The sequence below is a fragment of the Pyxicephalus adspersus genome, chromosome Z (genome assembly GCF_032062135.1).
Source record: "Pyxicephalus adspersus chromosome Z, UCB_Pads_2.0, whole genome shotgun sequence".
Lineage (NCBI taxonomy): Eukaryota > Metazoa > Chordata > Amphibia > Anura > Pyxicephalidae > Pyxicephalus > Pyxicephalus adspersus.
Window position 1 is genome coordinate 12,238,601 of NC_092871.1, and position 24,788 is coordinate 12,263,388.

Sequence of the window (24,788 nt, forward strand, 5' to 3'; positions counted from 1 at the left end):
CCCAGATACTTGACATCTCACGGGTGGGTGTTGGGTTTGTTATGATCACTATCCTAGACATGCGCAAGCTTTAAGCGAAGAGGGTGCCGAAATGTTTGAACAGTGATCAGAAGAAGGTGCACAGGACTTTTTGTGCTGGGTTAGTAACGGAGGATGAAACCTGGCTCCACATGTATGATCCTGAAACCAAGGAACAGTCAAAGTAATGGCACCACAGCGCGTCCCAGCCGCCAAAGAAGTTCCAAGCCCAGAAATCGGCAAAAAAAGTAATGGCATTTATTTTCTGAGACAAAGACAGAATTCTGTTGGTGGACTACCTACTTCAGGACTCTAGTATCACCAGACAGTATTATGCTAACCTCTTGGACCAGCTGAAGGAGACAATTAGGACAAAACGTCATGGAAAGTTGACCAAGAGGGATCCTTTTTGCTAAACAATGAAATTGAACACCCTGGGATTCCAATTGGTCCACCATCCTTCGTACTAACCTGACCTGGCCCCTCCGGACTATTATCTGTTCCCAAATTTGAAGAAACACCTGAAGGGACAACGTTTTGAGGACATTTCTGACGTCAAAGATGTTGCTGAGAGCTGGTTTGCGGCCCAACCAAAGGACTTTTATTTGAACGGTCTAGAAAAGCTTCTACAATATGTCCAGACTTACTTTAGGAATTCTATGGACAACAAATTGCAGTGTAGGAGATGTAATCAGAATGTAAAATACAATGCATTGTAGCTCTAGCTCCAGCCTAGGGTGGCTGTAAAAAAATAAATCACTAAAAAATAAAAGGTTCTCTGTTGATTAGTGCAGCGATCTGTTAGGATGAGTATGAGGTCTGTACAGCAATATATATATAAAAGCCCTGGATCTGGGCCAAGTAACGGGTTAAATAATGCAGTGTATTGAAATCAAGGTAGAGCAACATTGTTACAGCATACATTTGGAGGTTTAATCCATCTAAAATAGCTTTCTCAGTTATGAGTGGGCTCAGACAGCTGCAATCACCTTACCTGCATATTGCATCTCTCAAAAAGTTTCACAGGTAGGATTACCCTGGAAAAATCGTCTGGTTCAAGCCCAACAAAGCCAAAACTTGAGCTAAGAGAAATACTAAGGGTCTTATCGATGCCATCTTAAAATGTCAGCTCCTTGGCTGAGTGAATAGCTGACTACTTATTGACCCAAAACACATAAACCGATTAATTGTTTACTCATGCAACCAGATGCAAATGCATTTTCTGGGTCAGCTTTACTAAACATTTTGCTGATACTTTAGCATGTACTACTCCATTAGGTGCTGCTTTGGATTTTTATCTCTCCATATTTTTGCTTATATTCACCTGACTTAGAACTGAACTCCAGGCAGACAAAAACTGAAACAAGTGAATGCAGCTCTGCAATCACCAATACACTGTTTTTAATGCAAGTACCAGATTACTATTGTTTCAGCCTCTGAGGGAGATAGGAGCAGCAAGAGGAATCATACAGTTGTGCTGCATTGCAAGAAACATGCGGACAACAGACCAAAGCTACAGGTAAGGGAATAGCAGTGTGCCGTTTTATCTTTCACTGTCAAGGGGTGGGGGAGAGACCTTATTTTTTTTTATAAAAGTCCCCTACTGGATAAAACAGCTGTATATACAGTACAAATTTTAGACATTTACCTGGAGTTCAGTTTTAAGCAAAACCTGACATAAGGGGTCACTAAGCTCTGGAGACTGCGAACAGGAAGGAAGAATCCAGGAGCAAATCATATTGGAGAGTCTGGTACAGCAAAGGCAATCTATAAGTTACTATTCAAGTAAGCGTCATCAAGTTCCCTTATGTAGTCCACCAACGCAAAAGAACTGGAGTGCCAATGCACTTATATGACTAGAACAAAACATACACAACTCTATTTTCTAACACGCACAAGGGAACATGCAATTCTACATGTGCACTCCAACAGGTTGATTGAATTGTTGTAAAGTGGGATATTTTTTTTTTTTTTTTTTTAAGAACATGTTACATGCAACACCTCTAAAAGAGGGCCTTAAAACATGCAACAGTGCAATTTCCCCACTAAAAGAAAACACCGTTTCTTTTAAAAGAACAATTGGTTTGCAGGAGCTTCATGTCTAATAGTCATACATGAATGAGGTTCCAATCTGATCCCTGTTTAGGTGCATCAATTTTACCACTTCAGAAAGTCATTAGGTAAACTAAATGAAAAATCAATCAGAGAGACTGGCCTTAAAAAGTAGGCAAAGTTGGAAATTCAGGTACAAAGATTTTACCAATGTAGTCCATGGGAGATCAAAAAAAAAAACAAAAAAAAACAAACAAACAAACAAACAATGGAACGATCCATCTTAGGTGAACTGGCCGTTTAAAGAGGTTGTTCAGAAAAGGTTAAAACTTTTCCCACTTGCAAAAGGGTTGTTCAGTGATTAAATATTTAACTAAACCCAGAAATGTGCTATTTATTGCAGATTACAAGTCCCGTGTCAGGTGTAATGGCTGCACAGGTTTTCAATTTCCAGGCAAGAACAGGAAACACCTGTTGCTTTTGCCGGAAATGAAGCATCCTAATCACATCCTGTAAAGCACAAAGGAACTCATCTTTATTGTGTAAACTATTAGTCCCATAAACCCATAATGTACTGGGGAGGACAACCATGGTTGTCCATATAGATACAAAGGTAAAAAAAAAAGAAACAGTAGTAATGTAAGGGAAAAAAAATACTTTTTTTTTTTTTCTTTTTTAAAGGTTTGGCTAAAACTACAAAAGCAGAAAAAAATGCAGCCCCACTTATACTAACCGGTAAACTGCAATAGATTACATTTTTTGGATCTGGGTTCAGATATGTTTTAAAGCTCGCTGGTCATGAGTTGCCATTGCTTGTCCTCTTCTAAACATAGTAGTTACCTGGCTGTGGCGGGCTTTGAATAGGACCTAGAACAGACATTTAAATACGTTTCAACAGTCTATATATTTATTCTGACAGTTGCACTTTAAGGTTCTTTCTATGGGGAATAAAAAAAAAAAAAAAAATATAAAATGTCCAGTCCAGGTTCTGATACACAAACCGCTGAGACTGTTAGGGGTTACTTTATCAACAGTGAATCTGACATGCACAAAAACATTCCCTGGTGGAGAATCTTCCAAGTCCATGTGCTTAAATGGCTGTAATTGGTTCTCCTCCCAGGAATGTTTTAGTGAATGTCAGATCACAGCCATATAAACAGACTCTTTAGTGTAAGTTTATTTAAATACTCCCAAAACTGAATAGGGGTTCATTTCAGCACCTTTCCTACACATTTATTAAATGATATGACAAGGACCATGACCTTACACACCCTTTAGTGATAAAACAAATAGGCTTTCTTAGGCTTTCTTACTGTGCAAGTGGATAGAGTTTAATTTTTTCTGGACAGCCTCTTTAAAACCCACAGACAGCTCTTACAACCTTTGTATAAAGCATTGGCTGGTGCTCAAACCGTTAAGACGGAAAGGATGTAAAAGTGGTTTACAGCAGGCCAAGGGCTGCACCTGTGGACAGAGGAAGAGGACTTACAAAATAGATTAAAAGCAAGACAAAAAAAAAGACAAGTGAACAAAAGCTCATATGCCTGGTCACGTGCAACCGCAATGAAAATCTGTATCCTGCAGGGAGGTTAGGCTACGTCCAATGCACACCACGTGATACCAGGAATCACAGCGGTCACACTGCACCCAGCTGACTGTGTCTTCTTGTGGGAGGCAGCAGGAGCGCCAAGCACAGGGTTCTGCACTGGATATGGTCTGTGACACCACAAGAGGAAGGGCTGGATTTTTTCTGGGACGACCACGAGGTTTTCTAAAAAGAAAAAAGAAAAGGTTAGCACAAGACAACAGTACAGAAAGATTTAGACATGTTTTGAAGCTAGATATTATATTAATAATACACATTATTTATATAACACTGACATATTGTGCAATGCTGTACAAAGTCCATAGTCATGTCACTAGCTGTCCCTCAAAGGAGCTCACAATCTAATAATCTACCATAGTCATATGTCATTACCACAGTCTAAGGTCAGTTTTTTTTTTTTGGGGGGGGGGGGAGCAAATTAACCTAACTGTATGTTTATGGAATGTGCAAGGAAACTGCAGTAACAGTCGGAAACCCACACAAACACGGGGAGAACACTCAAACTCCATGCAGGTAGTGTCCTGTTTGATTTGAACCTGCGACCCAGCGCTGCAAAGGCCATAGTGATAACCTCTGAGCCACCGTCCCTATTTCTAAGTAATACACCTGGGTATTACACAACAGAATACTGTACATTACCTAGCCATTCTTATCTTTAACATGGGTGTGCTATATCACCAACCAAACTATCTGCTGCATAGACTTAAGCTTCAAAATGTATGCATTGAAGACATCCAGGGTGCTATATTTTGCTTTTCTCCACCAAGTGCCTTAGTTATGTGTATGGTGTATTACAATGTTCTACCCAGTTTTTTTTTTACTGGGTGTGTAGAAATTGTAGGGGGGTGGCAGTTCCTGTTTCATGACTTAACTCTTCAGTCATCACCCAAAAGCAGCTGGGTGGTTCCTTGAAAAGTGCCGGGTGGTGCACCCAGCTAAGTGGCTGGGGAGAACACTGTATAGCTTTATGTATTAGTCATAACAACAGGACAGAATTTAGTACAGTGAATATGGAGGCAAAGCAAGAGGAAATTGACAGACCAATACAATTTTGGGACCAACACTTCAATGTGCATTATAACATACAGTAAATGTGCATTATTAACAGTCAATTGTAATCCAATACACATTTACAGTGTGCAGCAATGCACCTAAATTATAGGGCAACAGAATAGTTAGATGTTAATGCTCTGAAAATTGTGCAGGGCTTGGGGAGAAAAAAAAAATGTGCATTTTTCTGTGCTTCCCCTCCCGGACAGTTGTTACAAAATGTACCCAATTCCTTTAATTTCCTGCTGAGATTACAAGTGCAGAATTTTGAATTTTAGCTAAACGCACACATTATTATTCTATTCTCACCTGCCAAATTCCATTGGTTGTGCAGCTCGCTTCTCTTCCTCCTTTCGCCTCCCCCTTTTTCTTTTTCGCTTTCCTTCCTCCACCTGCCGGTCATCCTCCTCATCTTCTTCCAGCTCACACAGAACTTTATGTTGGGCTTTCCTGCGGCTACTCCTCCTTTCTATGCCAGTGCGGGAAGGCAGAGGAAGGTCTGGAGTGGCTGGTCTGGCCAGCTCTACTGTTCCTCCTATCAGACCTCCAGTGTGCATCCTTTCCCGCTTCATCTTACTAATGCTGCCGATGGAGTTCAGGATGACCGTTGCACCAGTTGTGTAGTGAGGAGACCCTCCACGATCCCCACCAAGACTTCCCGTGCTCAGAACGGGCTTAAATCCAGGAAATGCTGTCCGAGCACGGGGTGACGTGATGGCTGAAAAGTCCAATGGCCGCACACGGACCCGCTGGAACAGAAAGAACGTGTCTGGAGAATGAGTTGGAGAGAAGGATGGGGAGGTTCTTTCTTGGAAGCGCAGAAGGTCTCCATCTGACAGTTCCATCCTCTGACCACGCTGAAGGTGAATCTCATTAATGTAAATTCCTAAAGAGCGAAGAAAAAACAAAAAGAGAAGATGTCTAAGTAAGCAAAATGATACATCTACACAATTTTTTTAGTATATTATTAAAAAATTCCTAAAAAGATGGCACAAACGACTTCCTAATGGAGCAAGTAAACATCAACACATCAAACAAGCAGCAGTCAGGGCAACGTGACAGGCTCTCTGGATACAGAATTCTATAATGATGGATAGATATTCACCCTATTCATTCCTCAGTTCATATGTAAGATCACTAAGAAATACCCAAAGCCTGGGAGAACATGTGATCAATTCTTCTTCCAAGGATGCAGTGCTCTCCAGAGGTCAACAGCCAGGCCCTGTCCTTCGTAAACTCCAACATGGAGGCTTACATTTGGCACTCTTGAAGGCAGTGGAAAAAAATGGCGGAGGTAACCATCAGTAGGCTTGGATGCCTACTAAAAAGAATCTGAAAGTTTGAGCTTTGTGCAGAGCTTTCACTCAATGTTCCTAAAATCAAAAAGTGGGTATGTAGAGCAATCAATATATTGGCGTGCTATATCAACAGAGACTATTAGCTTGCCTTGCTCTTTATAAGAAAATAACCTATTCTGGCAGGGTTTGGCAGAAGCAAAAAGATTAAAAAACAAAAATGTGTTATGGTTAATATAGGTGTAATTATACTACAGCACAAACATGGGGGAACCCCAAAATAGCTTTCAGGGAACCCCTTCTATAATTAATATAACCACAGCTCACAGTATATTAGAGCGGTGATCAGTGGGAAGAATGCCTCTTACATTGCTGGCCATTGGGAAGAATGTCAACCCTACAGAGAGCCAAAAAGATCATTGGTGTGACTTAAACTGACCTAAGAAGCACAAACTGCTCATTGAACCCCCATAAACCTCTGGAGGAACCCTGGTTGAGAAACTCTGCTATACAAAGGTGAAAAAAAAGATAAGGAAAAACACACATATAGGGTTGTATCCACGGATGACAATCAGAACTCCCTTTTAAAGTCAGACTATCAAAGGATGGATTTTGATTCATAGGCCGGGTTACTAAACTTGGCTTGCTGTATTGTTTTTATTTGGATGCCCCTTTAACGACATGCAAGACTACTGATTCATGAAATCCATAAGAGGCTGTATAGCAGGGGTGTCAAACTCTGGCCCACAGGCCAAATTTGGCCCTGAAGGACCTTTTTTTTTGCCCCCCCTAAGAATTCCAAAAATCAACTACATCTGGCCCGCCTGCCCGAGTTACTACCTCACATCATCATTTTCAATACATAGACATTATTTCTGTTTACCCATCATGTGACACAAAGCCTAGGCAATGATCACATGGTGCCTGACTACCAGGGGCATTGTGTTTGTTTCAATCTATTAGAGACTGCATAGTGTAATATTTAGTGTCAGTCAAACTTGTGATGTGAGAGGATGAACAACACACAGCCTGCATAGATAGATAGAAATTAGCATTTTCAACCCTAAAGTGTGTGTAGAAGGGTTTGTTTTTGTTAGTTCTGGATGAAGTAGTAAACTCTCTCAAATTTTTCAATAAATTTAATCAAATAAAATAGTTTGGCCCCAGACTTGGTCTACATTTTTAATTCCGGCCCTCTGTATATTTGAGATTGACTCCCCTGCTGTAGAGGATCCAAGCCAAGTAATCAGATCAGACAGAGCCACCAAATGGATGCACACCAAACAATAATAGGATCGCTACAAAACTGGGAGGATATAGATAAGGGATGTCCAATCGCAGTCCTTAAAGCAGACCTAAACTCAAAATTTTTTCTTTATACAAAACAGATGTCTTTTATGTGAAGTTATAATTGCCTTTAAAAAAAATGCAACACGCAGAAAAAGCCTCTTCTTTAATGGGTGAAAAAAAAATGACAATTTCATGCATTTGCAGTTGGATCGGCTCTCTTTTACCCCCCCTCCCCATGTCACCCAATCTCATGTCTGTACGAGGTTGGGTGATGTATGAAAAAGAAGTAAGGAGACCAAAGAAGATGGCAGCGCCCGGCACTTCCTCCACACCGGGCCGACGCGGGATCTAATCTAGGAAACTTTACATGGATCTACAGATCTTCAGGATTAAATGCAAGTATGATTTTTTTCATTTTAGTTTATTTCTGTTTTAGGAACTAAATATTTGACCGCGCTGAATCTGCACACTGATGGAGCATTGTACATAGAGCACTGTTCTACTCTATATAGAGGGGAGGACGATGGAGCGACACCCCACTGCACTTTCCCTTTCATTACGATCATTCATCGTTTGTGGATCTGCAGGACTGTTGTCTGGATGACTAGCGCGGTACACACGCCAGATACTCAGCCCTGAGGCGCTCATCGAAGGAGAATCATCTGACGTGTGTAGCCTAGGTCTGGTGTTGGACTTATAGATCACCAAGCCACAGTGGGAATGGCCATTAACAGACGATGGGGCTGAAGAAGACCACAAAACATGGACCAAAACAGAACTGTCCATCACAGTTTCTCAACCTTTTTAACATGGGGGAACCCTTGAAATACCCCATCTTCAGGATCCCCTGCTATAATTACTATAGCCATAGCTCACAGTACATTAGTATGGTCAGTGGGAGGAATGCCTCTTACATTGCTGGCCAGGGGGATTAAAGTCACATATATCAAATTGATATCAAAGCAGACCTAAACTGAGGAAACAAAAAACTCACCAGGAGGTATTGCTATATGACAAAAGAGGCAGAAAGGTCAAATAACCAACTTTTTGTGGCTTTTTGTTTCGGCTCTGAACTACACAGCACATACCCCTGTAGTTTAGAGCTGGGCTCTTTGCGTTGTCACCATACACAGGAAGCCACGGGGGATAATATACCTCCTGAGCATGCGCCATCGTCCAATCAGCAAGGAGGATCGCCGTCTCCATAGAATTCAGGATTGCAAATGGCGGCGCCCAGGCTGCAAGGTGACAGCACAAGGTAAGTATGTGCCACATACCTGACAATTATAGCAGAGGCGAACCACTCACCGACCTTTAATCTGACCTGAGAGGCACAAATTGCAATTTCTGGAGGAACCCTGATGTAATAATAAACGACCAGGTTTTACAAGAGATCTGATTGGCTGCTGTGGATAACGGCTGCATTGTATTCCCGTTATTCTAGCACAGGAGGAAATTTAGAATGGAGAGTAAGAATGGCCAATGGACAACACAGGACAGGTAACGGACATAAGGAGCCAAGACACACATAGACACATGAAGATAATCACCAGAACCGCTGCAGCTCTCCAGGTTGACCCGCCAATCTCCCCCGAGCTCTCGTTCCGCATGGATCTCTGCCTGGACACGGTTCTTCCCCGGCAAGGGAACGTCACACAGGTCATGGCGGGCTCCCAGCCGATAGACACATCGAGGAGAGTCGGGCAGGAAGGTGTAGAGATCTTGGGAAGTCGTGCTGGTTGCATTGCAGGCTGTTGTCGCGTCTGAACCCATCCGCAGCAGCTGGAAGCATGGCTGGATTTGGGACATGGAGGCCTCTGACCCCACCATGACAGCTGGGTGACACTCCAATGGTCTTTATGACCCCCAATGCTCCTAAAATTACACCTCACCCTATAACCCAAGCGACCCCCAAGGGGGCTTCCTGCAAGCTTTGACCTTAGAGAATCCTGGCTCACCTACACTGACCTTTGCCCCTCAAATCCCTAACATGACCTTTGCCCCATAACACTGATATTGCACCCCAAGTATAAAGTGGGCGTGGCTCCACTTTACGGTGACGTCACTAGATTTTATCACATTGACCCCAGATCTGATCTAAGGATCCCCTCCCTGTGGAATCCACCTCCTCAGATTACCCTCCACCTAAAGATAGGAGGGTGAGGAGACACCGGCCGTGACGTCACTGCGGTCACGGAGCCACCGCTAACACCTGAGCTCACCAGCGCCGGGATCGCGGCGGGAAAACTGGAGGAAGGAAGCGCGCCTTTGAAATTTGGCGCGGTTTCCCCACCTAGGTCTTGTCCCCTCGACAAAACCACACCCACTCTCAGGCAATTGCAATGCAAGCGGCTGATAATGACCACGCCTGCTAAAGTGTGATTGGACTAAAGAACCGCGACTTTTCCCTATGCCCCGCAGACTGAGGCGGTGCTAAGGGATTTCCGCTGTGATTGGCTAGCCTTGTCTTGGAGCGTGATTGGGCCGTATTGGGTGTGACGTTTGCTCAGTTAGCTCGTTGAATTTGCTGACACGTTTGATTGAATAAACTTTATTGACACGAGCAAAGTGCCCAGCGTTGTCAACGTGTGGCCTCGGTTGCTAAGGGAAGATGTAATGACGGGTTAGTTCCCGGGCTTGTGGGCCGCCTGTGTACTGTGAAGGAGGGATAGACAGGACACGGTAACTATATACAGACAGGAGGGCACTTGGAAGGTAAGAGAAAACAGTATCTTTATTATTCTCTATAACATATGTGCAGCAATTTCCCTTGGTAACCGAACTGTAGTGCGGGATAAATGCCATTAATAACAGGCGTGCAGCCAATGGCATACCAGCATTAGTTTTTTTTTTCCACCTGGTGCTTCTACCAGTAACGTGACCCAGGGTGACAACACTAACTTAGCATGCTGTATAGAAAAGCAATGTTGTCACCCTATCACAGGACTGCCTCTTTCCTTTTACCCCATACAGGGGAGTTGTTAGTCCAGAGAAGGACCTGACAATGATCAGAATGCAGCACAGGAAGTTATCCCAGATGAAGGCATTCTTCCGACTGACCACCATGCTAATATACTGTGAGCTGTGGATATAGTAATTATAGCCGGGGATCCCTGACAGTTTTTTTTAAAGGTTCCCCCATGTAAAAAAAGGTTGAGTAAGGCTGCCTGGACCCTTCCGACCAATGTATGCGGTTTAATAAATCACACGCCATTGTCCAATGGCAGCGGTAAAGACTGACTGGGAGCACAGAGCCTCCCGAAATACTCGCATCAAGCATCCCATTAGGCTCCTGGCTGCACCTTCTACGTGTGTCCAATCTCGGGCATGCCCAGAGGAGGCTTTTTCATAAATGGCAAAAAATGCCAATCACATACGCTTTTCTCATTTACAACAGGCTGCGTCACCTCATCTTGCAGTATGTGCAGTGCAGGTGACGTAGCTAGAAGATGATGGCGAGGAATGGAAGGAACCCAATCCAGGAAAGCTCCAGAGGGACCTGCAAAAGTAAAGTTTAAGTTTAAACTAAAAAAAAAAAAGAAGACACTTACTTTAAATCCCACAGATCCCTCAATGGCGCTGGTCCTTCCCATGATCTGGTCCCGCTTTGTCCTGGAATTCCTCTGTGTCTCGGCACAGAGGCGCAATTTTCGTGCAAGGCACTGCCATCTTCAGTCTTCTGACGCCTTTTTCGGTCTTCTTGCTATGTTACCCATCCTTGCACAGGTGCAAGATTGGGTGACGTAGCCACTATAAAGAGGAAAAAAAAGAGAGACGATCTCACTGCGCTTGCGTGGGATCAACATCTCTTTCCCCTTGGAGGAAAAGATGCCTCTTCTGCGCATGCGTGAGATCAGAGAATGCGCAGAGGAGCAGCCAGAGCCTCCGGGGATGCATCTTGTGGGTATCCTGGGAGGCTCTCCACAGCGATTAACACTTAAAAGAGCAGTGCTGCACCCCCTTTTTTTTAAAAAAAAAAGGGTCGTTGCGTTATTACTTCATATAGAAGGGTTGTCTATCCTTCTATGTAAAGAACAAATGTTGAGTTTAGGTACGCTTTAATTGTCGAATGAACCGGATTTGTTTCAGGTTTGCAGGATCAGCCAGGTCCTCCCATGATAGTCTATTTTCAGCAGTCTGTGTGTTCTGTGTTGCCCAGAGGCACAGGTATATTTTGGTGTGTGTCATGGTGTAATATCACGCAGGTCTGGTATGTTTGTTTCCAGCATTATATGAAGCTGAAGTATGTGTTGGCTGTTGATGACAAAGAAATAAAATCTTCGAAGCCTATCCATTGTGCTGAAGAATAATGGAGAAGAGAGGGCTGAATCCGGCTTCTTTGTTCTTGCCTCCCACAGGGATTGGTAAGTAGGGAAGCCATTACCATCACAGATGGATTAGAATTAATTTTCCATCCGTTAAACCTAAATTCTTACAGATATTGGTGGAGGCTGCTGGGATTGCAAAAAGGAGTCCAGCTGCATCATTTTTAATTTTTTTAGAACCTGTGTAGAAGTGCATTGAAATTATTTTTTCCAGGTCGAACTGGTTTGATTCCTCCTTCACATTTTGAAGCGCGTAGAACGCTATCCACTGCTCCCCCTTCAGTGACCAATGCAACACCACCAGCTGATTCCCAGCCCTGGGCAGAGCTGAAAAAAGAGCTGGAAAATCTGAAACATGAAAATGAGGCGCTGAAGTTAAGGCAAGACCGAGAAGATGGGCTGCGAGTCAGGTAAAAAAAATGATTCAAAAATACTTTAACATTACATAGTAAGTCAGGTTGAAAAAAAGACATAAGTCAATCAAGTTTACCCCTATAGAAAAAAAACATATCCCAGATATAAAACCCTATAACACATAGTTGGTCCAGAGGAAGGCAAAAATAACCCTGGTACAATTTGCTCCAACAGGAAAAAAAGTTCTTTCTGATCCCAGGAGGCATTCAGATTTTCCCCGGATCTACAGTCTCTGTTATCGTTATAATAAAGCCTAAATCCCCAGTTATTTTCTGTGCTTCTAGAAATCATCCAGCTTTTTCTTAAAGCAATCTATAGTAGTCACTGAAACTACTTCCTGAGGGAGCCGATTCCCCATTTTCACAGACCTTACAGACCTTTCCTTATCTGGAGCTTAAATTGCTCCAGACACAAAGAGTCCCTCTTGTTCTTTGTAATGACCTTGAAAGTGAAAAGTTGGGAAGAGAGTTCTCTATATGGACCATTTATATATTTATACAGGGTGATCATATCCCCCCTTATACGTCTCTTCTCAAGGGAGAATAGATTCAGTTCAGCTAATCTCATCTCATAGCTGAGCTCCTCCATTACTTTTATTAGTTTAGTTGTCCTTCTCTGCACTCTCTCCAATTCCACAATGTCCTTTTTATGAACTGGTGCCCAAAACTCAACTGCATATTCCATTCCAGATGTGGTCTGACCAATGCTTTGTACAGGGGCATGATTATGTCTCCATCTCTGCAGTATTTTCATATTTTAGAGTAGCTTTAGATATTGCAGCTTGGCATTGCATGCTGTTATTAAGTCTATATTCTACCAGAACCCCCAATCTTTTTCTATTTCTGACTCCCCCAAATGTATTCCCCCTAGACAATATGAAGCATGCATGTTGTTTATCTATATTAAATGTAATTTGCCACTTGGCTGCCCAATCAAACACTACATCCAGGTCTGTTTGTAGATTATAGACATGGACTTAATTCCCTTACATAGTTTGGTGTCATCTGTAAACACAGAAATGGTACTTTTAATCCCAAACTTTATATAATTTATAAGGATGGTAAATTGTAAAGGTCCCTGGTATACACCACTGATAACCTCAGACCATCAGAGTATGAATCATTAATCAATAATCTCTGGATGCGTTCTTTAAGACCATTCTCTATCCATTTAGAGATTGGCTTTTCTAAACCCATTGACACTAAATTGCAACTTTGATCTTTCCTGAATCCATGCTGACCATCACTAATAATAATTGGTTCTTAATCAAACTCTCTAAGACCTTTTCAACTACGGTTGTTAAACTAACGGCTCTGTAGTTACCTGGTAATGACTTTGTTGCCTTTTTGAAGATAGGAACCACATTGGCCTTATGCCAATCCATCGGTACCACGCCAGTGACTAAAGAGTCTCTAATAATTAGAAACAATGGCTTTGAAATAACAGAGCTCAGCTCTTTGAGGACATGTGGATATCATTCATCAGGTCCTGGTGCTTTGTCAACCTTGTTTTTGCCCAACTGTTTCTCAATCATATCAATTTTAAACCATTGTCGCTCATTTAAGGCAGAGACAATTGCTATTAGCAATTTGCACTTCAGCTCTGAGATTTTCCTTTGTGTACACAGAGCTAAAAAATGTGTTTAATAAATCCACCTTTTCTTTATCCCCAGGTACCAATGCAGAGACATCCTTTAAAGGGCCTACATGCTTAGATTTGATCTTTTGCTGTTAATATATGTAAAAGATTTTGGGGTGTTTTGGTGGTGGAGGCAAGTTTGAAAAGATGTGTTTTCAGTGCTCTTTTAAATGAACAGAGAGTCGGGGCAGCTCTACAAAAGTCTTGAAGCCGTGCATGTGAGGTTATGAGTGAGGAAGTCATTAGTAGGTTATTGGAGGAGCAAAGAGAGCGGCAGGGGGAGTATTTTCTATCGGGTCAGAAAGGTAAGTGGGACAAGAACTGTGGAGGGATTTGAAGGCAAAGCACAGGAGCTTGAATTTGATTCTCAGTTGAAATGGAAGCCAATGAAAAGAACTGCAAAGTGATGCAGAAGAGGAGCGGAGGGAAGGATGGATGAGTCTGGCTGCAGCATTCATAATAGATTGTAGAGTAGAGAGTCAGGTTAGTGGAATACCAGAGAGGAAGAGGTTACAGAAGTCCAGACGAGAGATAAATGCGTGAACAAGAAGTTTGGTGGATTATAGAAATGTTGCATGGGTGAAAGTGACAGGACCTGGAAATGTTCCATAGCTATTATAGGGTGAAATAACTTATTTATCTTATCTGTGTTATGCCATCATCTTCTTTAGCATCCCAAATGTAAGAAACAAGCATGGCTGCATAATGTAGATGGGGTAAACAACATAAATGTCAGTCACATGTCTTTAAAAAAAAAAAAAACACACAAGCCAATAGGAAAGATTCCTGCCCTTGCAGGGTTATAGTTTAAAGGTAATAAAGTAAAACAAAACTTTCTCTGATGTGTCTATTTTAGCACAAATATTTCCAACTATGCAGATTGCCAGTTCTGCAAAGTTGGTAAATCCAAAATTTTTAGTTGACACCAGAACCAAGATAAAGGTGAAATCTTCCAATGGGGGGCACATGTTTCTATGACAGATTTCCCTCTCATTGGGGAGATCTCTACTCACCGCCTGTTGTGTCTATAGAACAAAAAAGTGAAAGTGAATCTCCCTAATAAATACAGATGACCTTGAAAAGAATCTGTTTTAACCCTTACCTACTCTAGGCTTTGGCTTTAGTTATATTTACGCCGGAACTGCAGCTATATACACTTTTATAAGACTATAAGATAAGCCATTCACCCTCTGGCAAGGTTTGTTTTGGTACTGAAGCTGCAAAACTGCCAGATACATTACAGAGATCATAGACAGCTGCTGTCCTTTGTTACCTTGTTTGCTGGCTGCTGTGAAAACTAAACATTCATATCCACAAGTGTTTGTTGCTTTTTATGGACAATGATCAGTAAGTGTATCACAGCATGTTAGATATTCACTGGAAAAGAGCAAAGACAGATGCATGCTGTGACTATTATTATGGTCTTGTTTATATCAGGTCCCTTGACCACCAGTCTCCTGATGTCCCACCCTCTGAATCCCGGGCCCTGGAAATTATTGCCCATCAGATGAAAGAGATCCGCAAGCTGGAACTGGCAGTAGCTGATGTGCAAGAAAAGGAGGAAACCTTAAGGAGGTTGATGCATGAAGTACAGATATTGAAGGTGGAGCGTGCAGAGGCTGAGCAGGCAGAGGAGAGGAGGAAGCAGCAAGAAGAGAGGAGAAGACAGTCAGAAGAAGATGCAGAAAGAAAGCGACAGGAAGAGGCAGGTGTTGTTGCTGTTATGGCATTCTACAATACAAATTAGATCATGTGATGAAGTAGAGGACAGATTTACTAATCCTTTATAGGACAATACAGAAGACTTGGATACATAGCTCCCAAAGGCAGGGAACTTAGAGAGTAAAATAACCATTCACAGACATTGCCATGCCTACATTTCGTTGGGCTAAACAATAATAACTGTATTCTACTGAAAAATTATCTGAAATAAGGGAACCAATTGTAATAAAAGACTCTATTCAGTGTTCTCCCCAGCTCCTTTCTAGGTGGGTGCACCACCTAGCACTTTTCAGTAACCACCTGGCTGTTTTCGGGTGATAAATGATGAGTTGGGTCACAATACAGGGGCTGCCACCCACTTTCTTTTCTATTCTTTTCACCCGGCTTAAAAAAAGAAGCCCAAAGCTGACCCTGGGGGTGGGTGCTGACTTTTTGGCTTTTGTTAAAAGGCAGAATCAGTCAGTCTGTACTCTGATCTTTACCAACAGCATGACATAGTGTTTTGGTAACCAACACTGAAGGGAACTGGCATGTTATTTAAATTAGTTTCAGCCCTTCTGTTAATCCTGATGAAATGGCTTCGTTTAGCTGAATTTGTATATGTGTCCAAAGTCAGAACTGACACTTTACTTACACCTTCTAGAGAGGAAACAGACTGATACAAATTAGTTTTGATCAGTTGTATCATATTAAATTTCCCTCTATAAAAAATATCTACTTGCTAATGACTTTCTGGTCCCTATGTATCTAAAGTACCCTCACATTAAGGTATCTGTATTTCTGAAATCATTATATATTTTCTGGTCCTTTGAAAGTTTTTGTTTTTAGGTTTCAAATGTACTAAAAATTACTACCTTGACCTGGCGAAACTTGACCTAATGGTACATTCGCTGGTTCAGGATTCACAGAATTTACTGTAATCTTTGTCTTTTTTAATATTTGTAGTTTCAGCTGTTGACAGAGCAACACAAAATGGAACTGGATTCCTTTAGAAGCAGAATGAGCAAACTGGAGGTGGAGCTACAGGAAGTACAGAAGCAAAATATACAGGAAGTCACATGCCTAAGAGAAGAGCTTGGATTAGCCAATGAAAAGAGAAACAATTTGGAAACTCAACTGAGGTGAAACATAATAAATATAACTACTTTACCTTTTAGCCCAGCAGTCGCCAACCTTTCAGACCTCATGGACCACTAAATTCATAATTTTAAATCCCGCGGACATTAATATAAATTGTATTAAAACGATAAATACATTTGTAAAATAATGATCTCCCTAATGGTGCCTGAAAAGGACTTTGGAGGCTCTGATTCATTGATCAGCTCACGGTTAAGTGAAGTATTACTATTGTTACTATTATCATTAGTTGCATTATCTTTGGTTTGGTATTAATGAAGAAATGAAAAATATTTATTTGGTCTTAGACGCTAATGAAATAAACCCATAATGAGTGAGAAAAAGCAAACAAGAAATGATAGTTATCAAAGTTAAACTATTTGATGCCATTAAATATAACGGTTAAAGAAAATACACAGTTACACATACTTACCTAAAAAAGCATCTGAGAAATAAACAAATAAAATAAAACAATCGAATGAGAATCGGTATTTGCGGAGAATGGTGGAAACAATACTGAAGTGTATGGCTCAGCTATGGTTGCCTCATAGGGCTTAAGACTACACTGACCTCATGCTGCGCCCCCCTTGTTTTTCCGTCTCTAGCACAGTTTGTGAATTTAGTGCAATATAAAGGCGAAAATTGTCATTCAGAACATAAGAATTTATTAGAATATTATTTTTAAAACATAAAAAATTGCAAATAATGTCCAAATTTTTCTCAAGGTCCACGGACCACGACTGTTTTAGCTTGACAGTAAAAATCATTTTGTTTTTGATTTATTTTTTAACTTTGTTTATTGCAATGCTACTTTTATAAGAACCTTTGCTGAGAAAAACTGGCAGACTGCCATAGTTAATAATTCTGCTTGACCAATTGGTTTTAGAACTTTGAGCAGTTAAGAACAATTACCAAAAAGATCAGATTTTAGTACAACCCCAACTTTATGCATGCCTGTTCAAGGTCTTCAACTGTATTGGAGTAAGCTAGAAATAAAGAGGAGGATAAATAGGAATTGCAGTCTCCATACTTTTCACAGTACCGATCATGTAAGCTGGGAATCTAGCTTTATATTGTTTGTAGTCTGCTGTGAGTGGTTCAGTGCCTTCCTTATCCATAGTATCAACAGAAATCGAAGATCATCTGATTTGAGCCTGCTTAACTTGGTAGACACAAATGGGTATCAAACACACAATGGTTCTTTCTTAAAGTTTTTTTTCTCCCTATTTACAAATTTTAAACCCTCAGAGGATCCAAGAAAGGTAAATGTTTTAGTAGTGCTTGCTGATTTTAGACATTATTCTGCATTATGTCTTATAGCTGGGTTTGATGCAGTTAGTGCTTAGCTAGAAATGAGTGTTAAAGTGACACTTATATGATTGACTTGTCTTTTTTTCTCTGTAGCCAATCTCGCATAGAACTGGAATCACAGAACTCTTTAGTGCAGCAGCTGAGGACCTACATAGGAGAGCTTGTACCCGATAATCACCAGACTGAGGAACATAAAAGAAAGATAGCAGAACTCAGGAGTACAATTAAGGTTTGACATTCTTGTAATATGTGATGTTTGCTTCGTGGAGAACTGGGTGGAATCAGTAGATTTTCATGTAGATACATTTTGATTGCATCACAGTTCTATTTATATTTGATTATTAAAGGGTTTAATCCTACCATATTTTCTTCCGGTTTTCAATATATTACATATATTAGATTTGATAAAAATATTCACTCAAAAGATAGTCCAAGGATAAATAGGGCATTTCTGATCAATGGTTGCACAATAATATTGTTGAAAATTGATCAGGAATGACATTGTTTGTCCAACTTGGCACCGCAAACTCCACCCCGCTTTGACAGGCAATTTGCCTAATTTTAATTTTCACTACTAGGCTTACTATACACTATACACTTCCAGACATGAAATTCAGTGCAGCACAGCCTGGAATTTCTTGATCTTTTGATTATTGGTGGATGAGATCGGTACCTTGAGCTTTATTTAAACACTTCTAACCTGTGAAGGATCTTTGGTAAGAAATTGCTGGAAGCTAACTTTGTTTTCATCTGTGTCTCTGTTATTTCTAGACTATGGAAAAAGAGCGAGAAGCTTTGCAGACCTCCATGTCTCTCCTTCAGACCCGCCTGTCATCTCTCACACACATATTGTCTCTACAAGAAAGTGATTTGTGCAAAAAGGCAGTAAGTCATTTATGTGTTATCCCCATTGGTTTTGTTCTGATTTTATTTATATATATATATATATATATATATATATATATATATATGTATGTATGTATGTATGTATGTGTGTGTATATATATATATAGTCTTTTAAGGGTTTATTGTGATTAAAGGATATCTAATAATCAACCACTACTTCTGAAAATGACAGTTGCTTTGCTGTCATGCTGACAACATAGTTTTACTATGGTATATACCAAGATGGATAAAATTCTGATTTCCTGGTTCCAGTTCCATAATGTATACAGCACTTTAACAGATATGTAAAGCAGAGGGAATTGAGGAGGCATGTGATTTTAAACAGAGTTTGTATTTGGCATCTACGACACATTTTAGATAATATAGCGATAAAACAGAAAAAGTTTGTAGATATGTATGTCTTGCTTTACACTGTCTTTGCTGATCTGTATACTTGTCCTGGGTTTTAACATTTTAATAGTATGCAATACTGAATATACTTTATTTTCTGAGGTTACTGATATTTCTGTCATTGTTCCCCTATTAAGGGAACCCATATAAACGGACAAAAGACAGAAGTGCTACTTAAGCGATGGAGGGAGAAAGTGTTCAGTTTAATGGTGCAACTTAAATCAGAAGAAATCAACAAGGAGAACGATGAACGAAAGATCCAGGAGAAGGTAAGTTCTGACTGAAAGATACGGTGGGAGGTATGCAACAATAAACTAAAGGAAAATCATGGACTCTTTAAACATTCTAAACTACCCACAGAAGTGTATGACAAAGGGCTACAGATGGCCACAGTTTATTATTACAGAGCTTGGAAACCTGGATGACTCTGCTGTGATTTTTGCATGGCTGTTTTTTTGCCTAGAGCTGTGGCCTACTGTTGGCCAATGCGGCCTACTATAGCACCTTCTCTTGCTCTCTCACATACACACAAGCAACACACCTGACCACCTTGGTCTTTAAAAGTTGCCTTGCCTTGCTAATACAAAACACTTGATGCCTGTGTTTTGGTAATTTAAGCTACAATCATCATTTGTTTCTTATTTGTCTTACTAAACGTGGGATGGTTGTACAGAATCTTTTATCTAGAAACTACAGACCTGCCACATGTGAGATTTTGCTAAAACTTACTGCACTCTATACAATAAAGTTAGAGCTGCAGTTAGCATTAGCTCTTCTCTGCTTAACTGTTACTTCCTGTTTATTTTTTTTAATACTAGGTCTGTTTTCTTACAAATTCTCTGCAAGAGAGTAATCAGCAGTTGGTCCTTCATTCGCATGCTCTTCAAGACCGGACAGCAGAGTTAGAAATGGAGAGACTTCGCAGCAAGGTGAGGAGGAAGTAGAGATCTGGAAAACCAAAATTTAACTGATAATGATTACTGTATCATCCTAAGAGACCCCATGGGAAAGATCTGCAAACCACAGGGAAAAAGTGTTTTAGCCAGGTCAATCCATTATATGTAGTGAAATTCACACCATCTGCAGAAAAATTTTGTTAATGTGGCAACATCAGTATTTATGAAGTGATTCCTTTAAGTGCCTGTATAGAAGACACAATGCTGTGTTATGTCTTTGTGCACTAAACAAACATAATACATATCTTCTGCAGTCTTTGGAAAACGAGCTGTGTGCTGCACATACTACATCTACCTGTCTTACCAGACGAGCTGAAAAGGCAGAAAAGACATCACTCCAGCTGAAAGAAATGATTGATGGGTATGTTCATCAACCCCAATTAGCAGTAATAACTTTTGAGCCATTAATGCTCCTGCAACTAAACAACATAAAAAAATAATAAAATGTTTGGAAGTTCACCTGGTAATAATTTTCAGCCATTTTCATCAGCTGTTTGGCAGCATTGGAATTGAGTGGTTACAACGGCGGGGGGGTGCTGATTCAGCAAGGTTAATAACTTGTTTTGCATGTTTTTTGGGCTTCTTCCCACATTCCAAAAATGTAATAGTAGCCCAGTCAAGTTCCATTTCATATCTGCCCCCCATTTGTGTCTTGAATGTGTTTGGGGACATTGGACTTGAAGCCCTTTGAGTCCGATATAAATGTTTCTTTGGATTCTGTGCAATTTTTCAGCATTGTATAAACATTGAAGTAAATTCCACTTTGCCTCCATTCACATTTGTTTCCTTGATATTGAAAGGCAATCTTTATTAAATAAAATAATCTCTGTAAATGTAAATTCTTTTACAATGTTGTCATCTTTTGGGTGTATGTTGCTCAGCAGCATTCAACCCAATTCTTTTGAGCACACAGAGACATGGACCATCCCTAGGGGTGTCCCCACACTGGCTTAGGCTCGGAGAAAAATGCACTTGTGACATTAAGGAGCATAGAGGACCACACACCCACTGTTCAAGGTAGATGGAGGACCCTGGGAAGGCACATAAGTGCTTGAAAAAACAGTAAAGAAATTATTTGTTTTAAAAAGTTATTGACAGAAGGTTAAGTGGGGTGGAAATGGCATCAGGCATACCCTAGCGTATTTAATTTTATTAATTGTGAATGTTGTCAGTTTTGTTCAGGTACTGGACACTCAAGAAAAAAACTTCAAGGTTGCTCTGCAGCGGCTGGTTACTCTTGGCCAGAGAGTCTCTTTTGCCACCAAGAGAGTGGACACTATACAAGGTAAAAAGGGCAGTGTAATGAATGAACTAAATGAGGATGATAGCATTTATTTATAGAGTGGTAAATATCCACTTGTTCCTTGTTTGTGAAGAGATGCCTTCCCATCTAGGGCTGTTCATATTGCTATGACTATTGCTCTAAAATATATTGGAAGCACTGATTTTGTTTGTCAATAACGTCCTCATTCGACGTCCTTGTTTATATGATGCAGGCTAAAAAATGAAAGGAACATTGCTTTGGCCAGCACATGATTTATTTCAGACATGAGAGCCTTCCTTTCAATTCTGGTTGGGTGGAAGGTATTTTCTTCTGTGTTCAGGCAGAAAAAAACAGAATGCAGAGCCAAAACTGCATTTTGCAAAACAGATAGATAGATAAGGCTAGAATCTGTCCATGCCCCGTTTTTGAAGGATTCATGTTTGTTTCTGTCCCTGTGATATTGGGGAAATCTCTGCAACAGGGACACAATAAGTAATGAAGATATTTATGTTTGTCTTTTATTGTCGGTTTTCCCATTAAGGTGAATTTCTGCTCTTTTTATTTCCAGTGGTCACAGGTACTGGAGAGGAACGTTTCTTGGCATAAAAGCTCCATAGAGATTTCAAACCTTTATTCTGAAAATGTGTCAAATGTTAAATTAGCACATATATAAACTATTTTATTAATTGCTTGGTCTAAGCGTTTTCATTTTACATTGACTCCGTTAGGTATGGTAGCACAAAGAATGGCCTTGGTGAAATTGGCACTGGAGGAGAAACCTAAAAATTCAGTAGTGGAGGATAACGACCTGTAAGTTAAAAGGAAAAATCTTCAGCTTTATATATTATCATATTGCTTTGTTTTTTGTATTCATATAGCACCAACATTTCACATCACTTTACAGAGTTCATTGTAGGTATTCACAGCAGCTCCCATACTTGTGGTTCTAATAGACCAATGTTGCAGTCATTCAGTCACACAGTGAGGACCTGCTTAAGACATTGTGATTGAGGTTGAGGAATAGGAGATTCAAAGACACAGTGCAGCATACAAAGGCAGATCCTAGTCATACATTCTGCTGTCAGTGCAGGCAGAAGAAGCACTTCTAACTCCTTAAATATGTAGTCCAAAGCATATAAAAATTCTGCAGGAAAAAGGAAAAAATACTTTTTTAAAAGTATAAAAAGTATTGAAAAGAAACTTTGTTCAAATGGTTGTCTGTATATATCACAATTCAACACACCAACAGCTTACATTGTATTATTCTCATACTTTTATGGGTTTCATCTCCTTTTCTCCTTCAGTCACTGTGTAGTCATTTTTACCGTGAGCAAAGATTTTTTTTTTTCTTTACCCACTGTATATGGTGTAATAGGTTGCTCTATTCTAAACAAACTGACTTTGATATTTTTCTAAATACAGGACCAGTGTTGTCTCTTTAGAGTTAATTTTATACAAACTTTTGTAGGTATCCATCCTATGAAGACCTGAAAAATGAGGTACAGCTTCTAAATGAAGAGAGAGATCGTCTGAGCACAGAGCTGAAACGCAGCGCTCTCATTTTGGAAGGGCGAGTAACAGAGACTAGAGAGAAATGTAAGAGACCGATCTTCAATTGCAGAGGTGTCTCTGATTTCTGGGTGTGTTTTTTATTTATCCTAATACTGACCTCCTATTCAATTTGTGCAGTGGAAGCAGAGCTAGCAGAGTGTCATCACACATCCTCATTTCTCCGCCAGTCTCTTTATGAGACAGAAGAGAGGGAGAAAGTCCTGACAATGCAAGTGACTGAGCTGGAGAGGAAACTACAAGAAGTATGTGAAACCGCTGAACAGCTGAAAGGACAACTGCAGAATCAGAAGGGGGAATATGAGAAAGGTACAAAGGCATTTTTAGCATGCTGCCTAACGGGAAGAATGTCCTATTCATATTGAATTTAGTACATAAGAGACAGAAACTTCCAGACTTCCTGCCAAGATATGAGAAGTACCTAATACTCTTTTTAAGATTCCAGTAGCTATTTTTTATAGATTGCCTCTTGGTTTGGAGTTTGTCATGTGCCTGTGAAGGGTGGTGTTGTCTGTGCATAAAGTACAGGGAACTGCTGAGTGGAAATATGTTACCTTTACCTTCAGTAAAGTTGTCTGTTAATGTGTCACACTTAGTGACCAGTCCAGTTTCCTGGACACTTTATACATGGCAAATTTGTATGAGACTTGGCATCCCCAGCAGTCTTTAGGTTTATTACCCTGGTAATTTAATATATGGTAAAACACTTGTAAGGGGTATTGCATATGTGGAGTGCAGTATTATTAACAATAATAATATTTATATAGCCCCAACATATTACGCAGTGCTGTACATTAAATAGGGGTTGTAAATAACAGACAAATACAGAGACACAGGAGGAGGAAAGGACCCTGCCCTGAAGAGCTTACAATCTAAGAAGTGGGGGAAGTATCACACAGTAGTAGGGGGATATAGAGTGTTGGGAAGTAGTGAGGGTTTAAGAGACCGAAGAAGAAGGGTAGGTGAGGTGAAATCATTGGGTTTTGAGTGCAGAAAGTAGGAGCAAGCTGAATAGGATGGAAAGGACCATTCCAGAGAGTTGGGGCAGCTCTAGAAGAGTCTTGTAGCCGTGCTTGTAATAAGGTTATGAGTGAGGAATTTATTAGCAGGTCATTGGAGGAGTGAGGAGAGCAGCTATGAGGGCATTTTTCAATCAGGTCAGAAATGTAAGTGGGACAAGAACTGTGGAGGGATTTGAAGGCAAAGCACAGGAACTTGAATTTGATTCTAAGGTGAAATGGACGCCATTGAAGAGAACTACAAAGAGATGCAGCAGAAGAAGACCGGTGGGAAGGATGGATGAGTCTGGCTGCAGCATTCATATTAGATTGTAGAGGAGGGAGTCGGGTTAGTTGAATACCAGAGAGGAGGAGGTTATAGTAGTCCAGACGAGAGATATAAGCGTGTTCAAGGAGTTTAGTAGGGTGGAGTGTTTCTTGAATTACTGTGAAACTGTTTTCTTTTGAAAGCCCTTCCAAGCGCATGGTTGCTCCTTTAGAGTAATTCCAGGCCTGGCATAGAGAGTGCTCTTCATTTCATTGTATCAGTGTGACAGCTGCTGGTTACATGCTCTGCATATTAATCAGACCAATTTTTTTTCCACATCCCAGCTGCTATAGTTGTAATGTAGGGGAAAACAATCCAAAAATCAGACAGAGGTTCAACCAACAGCTGTTATGGTCTGCTGGGAAACCACTAGAGGTGATGGTGTCCTTCTATTTATGAATAGAATATTTATGAATAGCTGAGAGGTCTCTGATACAATCTGTCTCTTATGTCAGTGCCGTGTATGCTCCCTATAGGAATTGCAGAGAGGTTCCTATACACTAAGCAGAATGTGTGTATGTCCTATATAGTAATAGTAGG

The 24,788-nt window shown here is 40.5% G+C and overlaps 2 protein-coding genes across 2 annotated transcripts in view; one reads left to right on the forward strand and one right to left on the reverse strand.

Moving 5' to 3' along the window:
* Nucleotides 1-1,595: 1,595 nt before the first annotated feature.
* Nucleotides 1,596-9,748, reverse strand: TCF19 (transcription factor 19). Its single transcript, XM_072429371.1, has 3 exons — nucleotides 8,862-9,748; nucleotides 5,036-5,612; nucleotides 1,596-3,841 (listed from the first exon to the last, which is right to left on the reverse strand). Exons 1-3 carry the CDS (start codon nucleotides 9,139-9,141, stop codon nucleotides 3,619-3,621), a joined length of 1,080 nt encoding a protein of 359 aa, XP_072285472.1. The 5' UTR covers nucleotides 9,142-9,748; the 3' UTR covers nucleotides 1,596-3,618.
* A 116-nt stretch (nucleotides 9,749-9,864) lies between these two features.
* CCHCR1 (coiled-coil alpha-helical rod protein 1) overlaps nucleotides 9,865-24,788 on the forward strand; it is a gene marked incomplete in the record, with an annotated part of 21,007 nt that continues 6,083 nt past the window's right edge. Inside the window, 14 exon segments of the mRNA XM_072429370.1 lie at nucleotides 9,865-10,026; nucleotides 11,517-11,675; nucleotides 11,851-12,046; nucleotides 15,126-15,393; nucleotides 16,356-16,531; nucleotides 17,931-18,066; nucleotides 18,609-18,722; nucleotides 19,271-19,402; nucleotides 19,952-20,062; nucleotides 20,344-20,450; nucleotides 21,262-21,374; nucleotides 22,082-22,163; nucleotides 22,822-22,949; nucleotides 23,043-23,231. Coding sequence (XP_072285471.1) covers nucleotides 11,621-11,675; nucleotides 11,851-12,046; nucleotides 15,126-15,393; nucleotides 16,356-16,531; nucleotides 17,931-18,066; nucleotides 18,609-18,722; nucleotides 19,271-19,402; nucleotides 19,952-20,062; nucleotides 20,344-20,450; nucleotides 21,262-21,374; nucleotides 22,082-22,163; nucleotides 22,822-22,949; nucleotides 23,043-23,231 — 1,807 coding nt within the window.

Excerpts from the sequence above, each read along its gene's own strand:
- TCF19 (XM_072429371.1), bottom strand. The coding sequence starts at position 9,141 with ATGGTGGGGTCAGAGGCCTCCATGTCCCAAATCCAGCCATGCTTCCAG. Across the intron at positions 5,613-8,861 it reads GGAGAGCTGCAGCGGTTCTG|GAATTTACATTAATGAGATT; the intron begins GTGATTATCTTC and ends TTCGCTCTTTAG. Across the intron at positions 3,842-5,035 it reads CAACCAATGGAATTTGGCAG|AAAACCTCGTGGTCGTCCCA; the intron begins GTGAGAATAGAA and ends TTTTCTTTTTAG.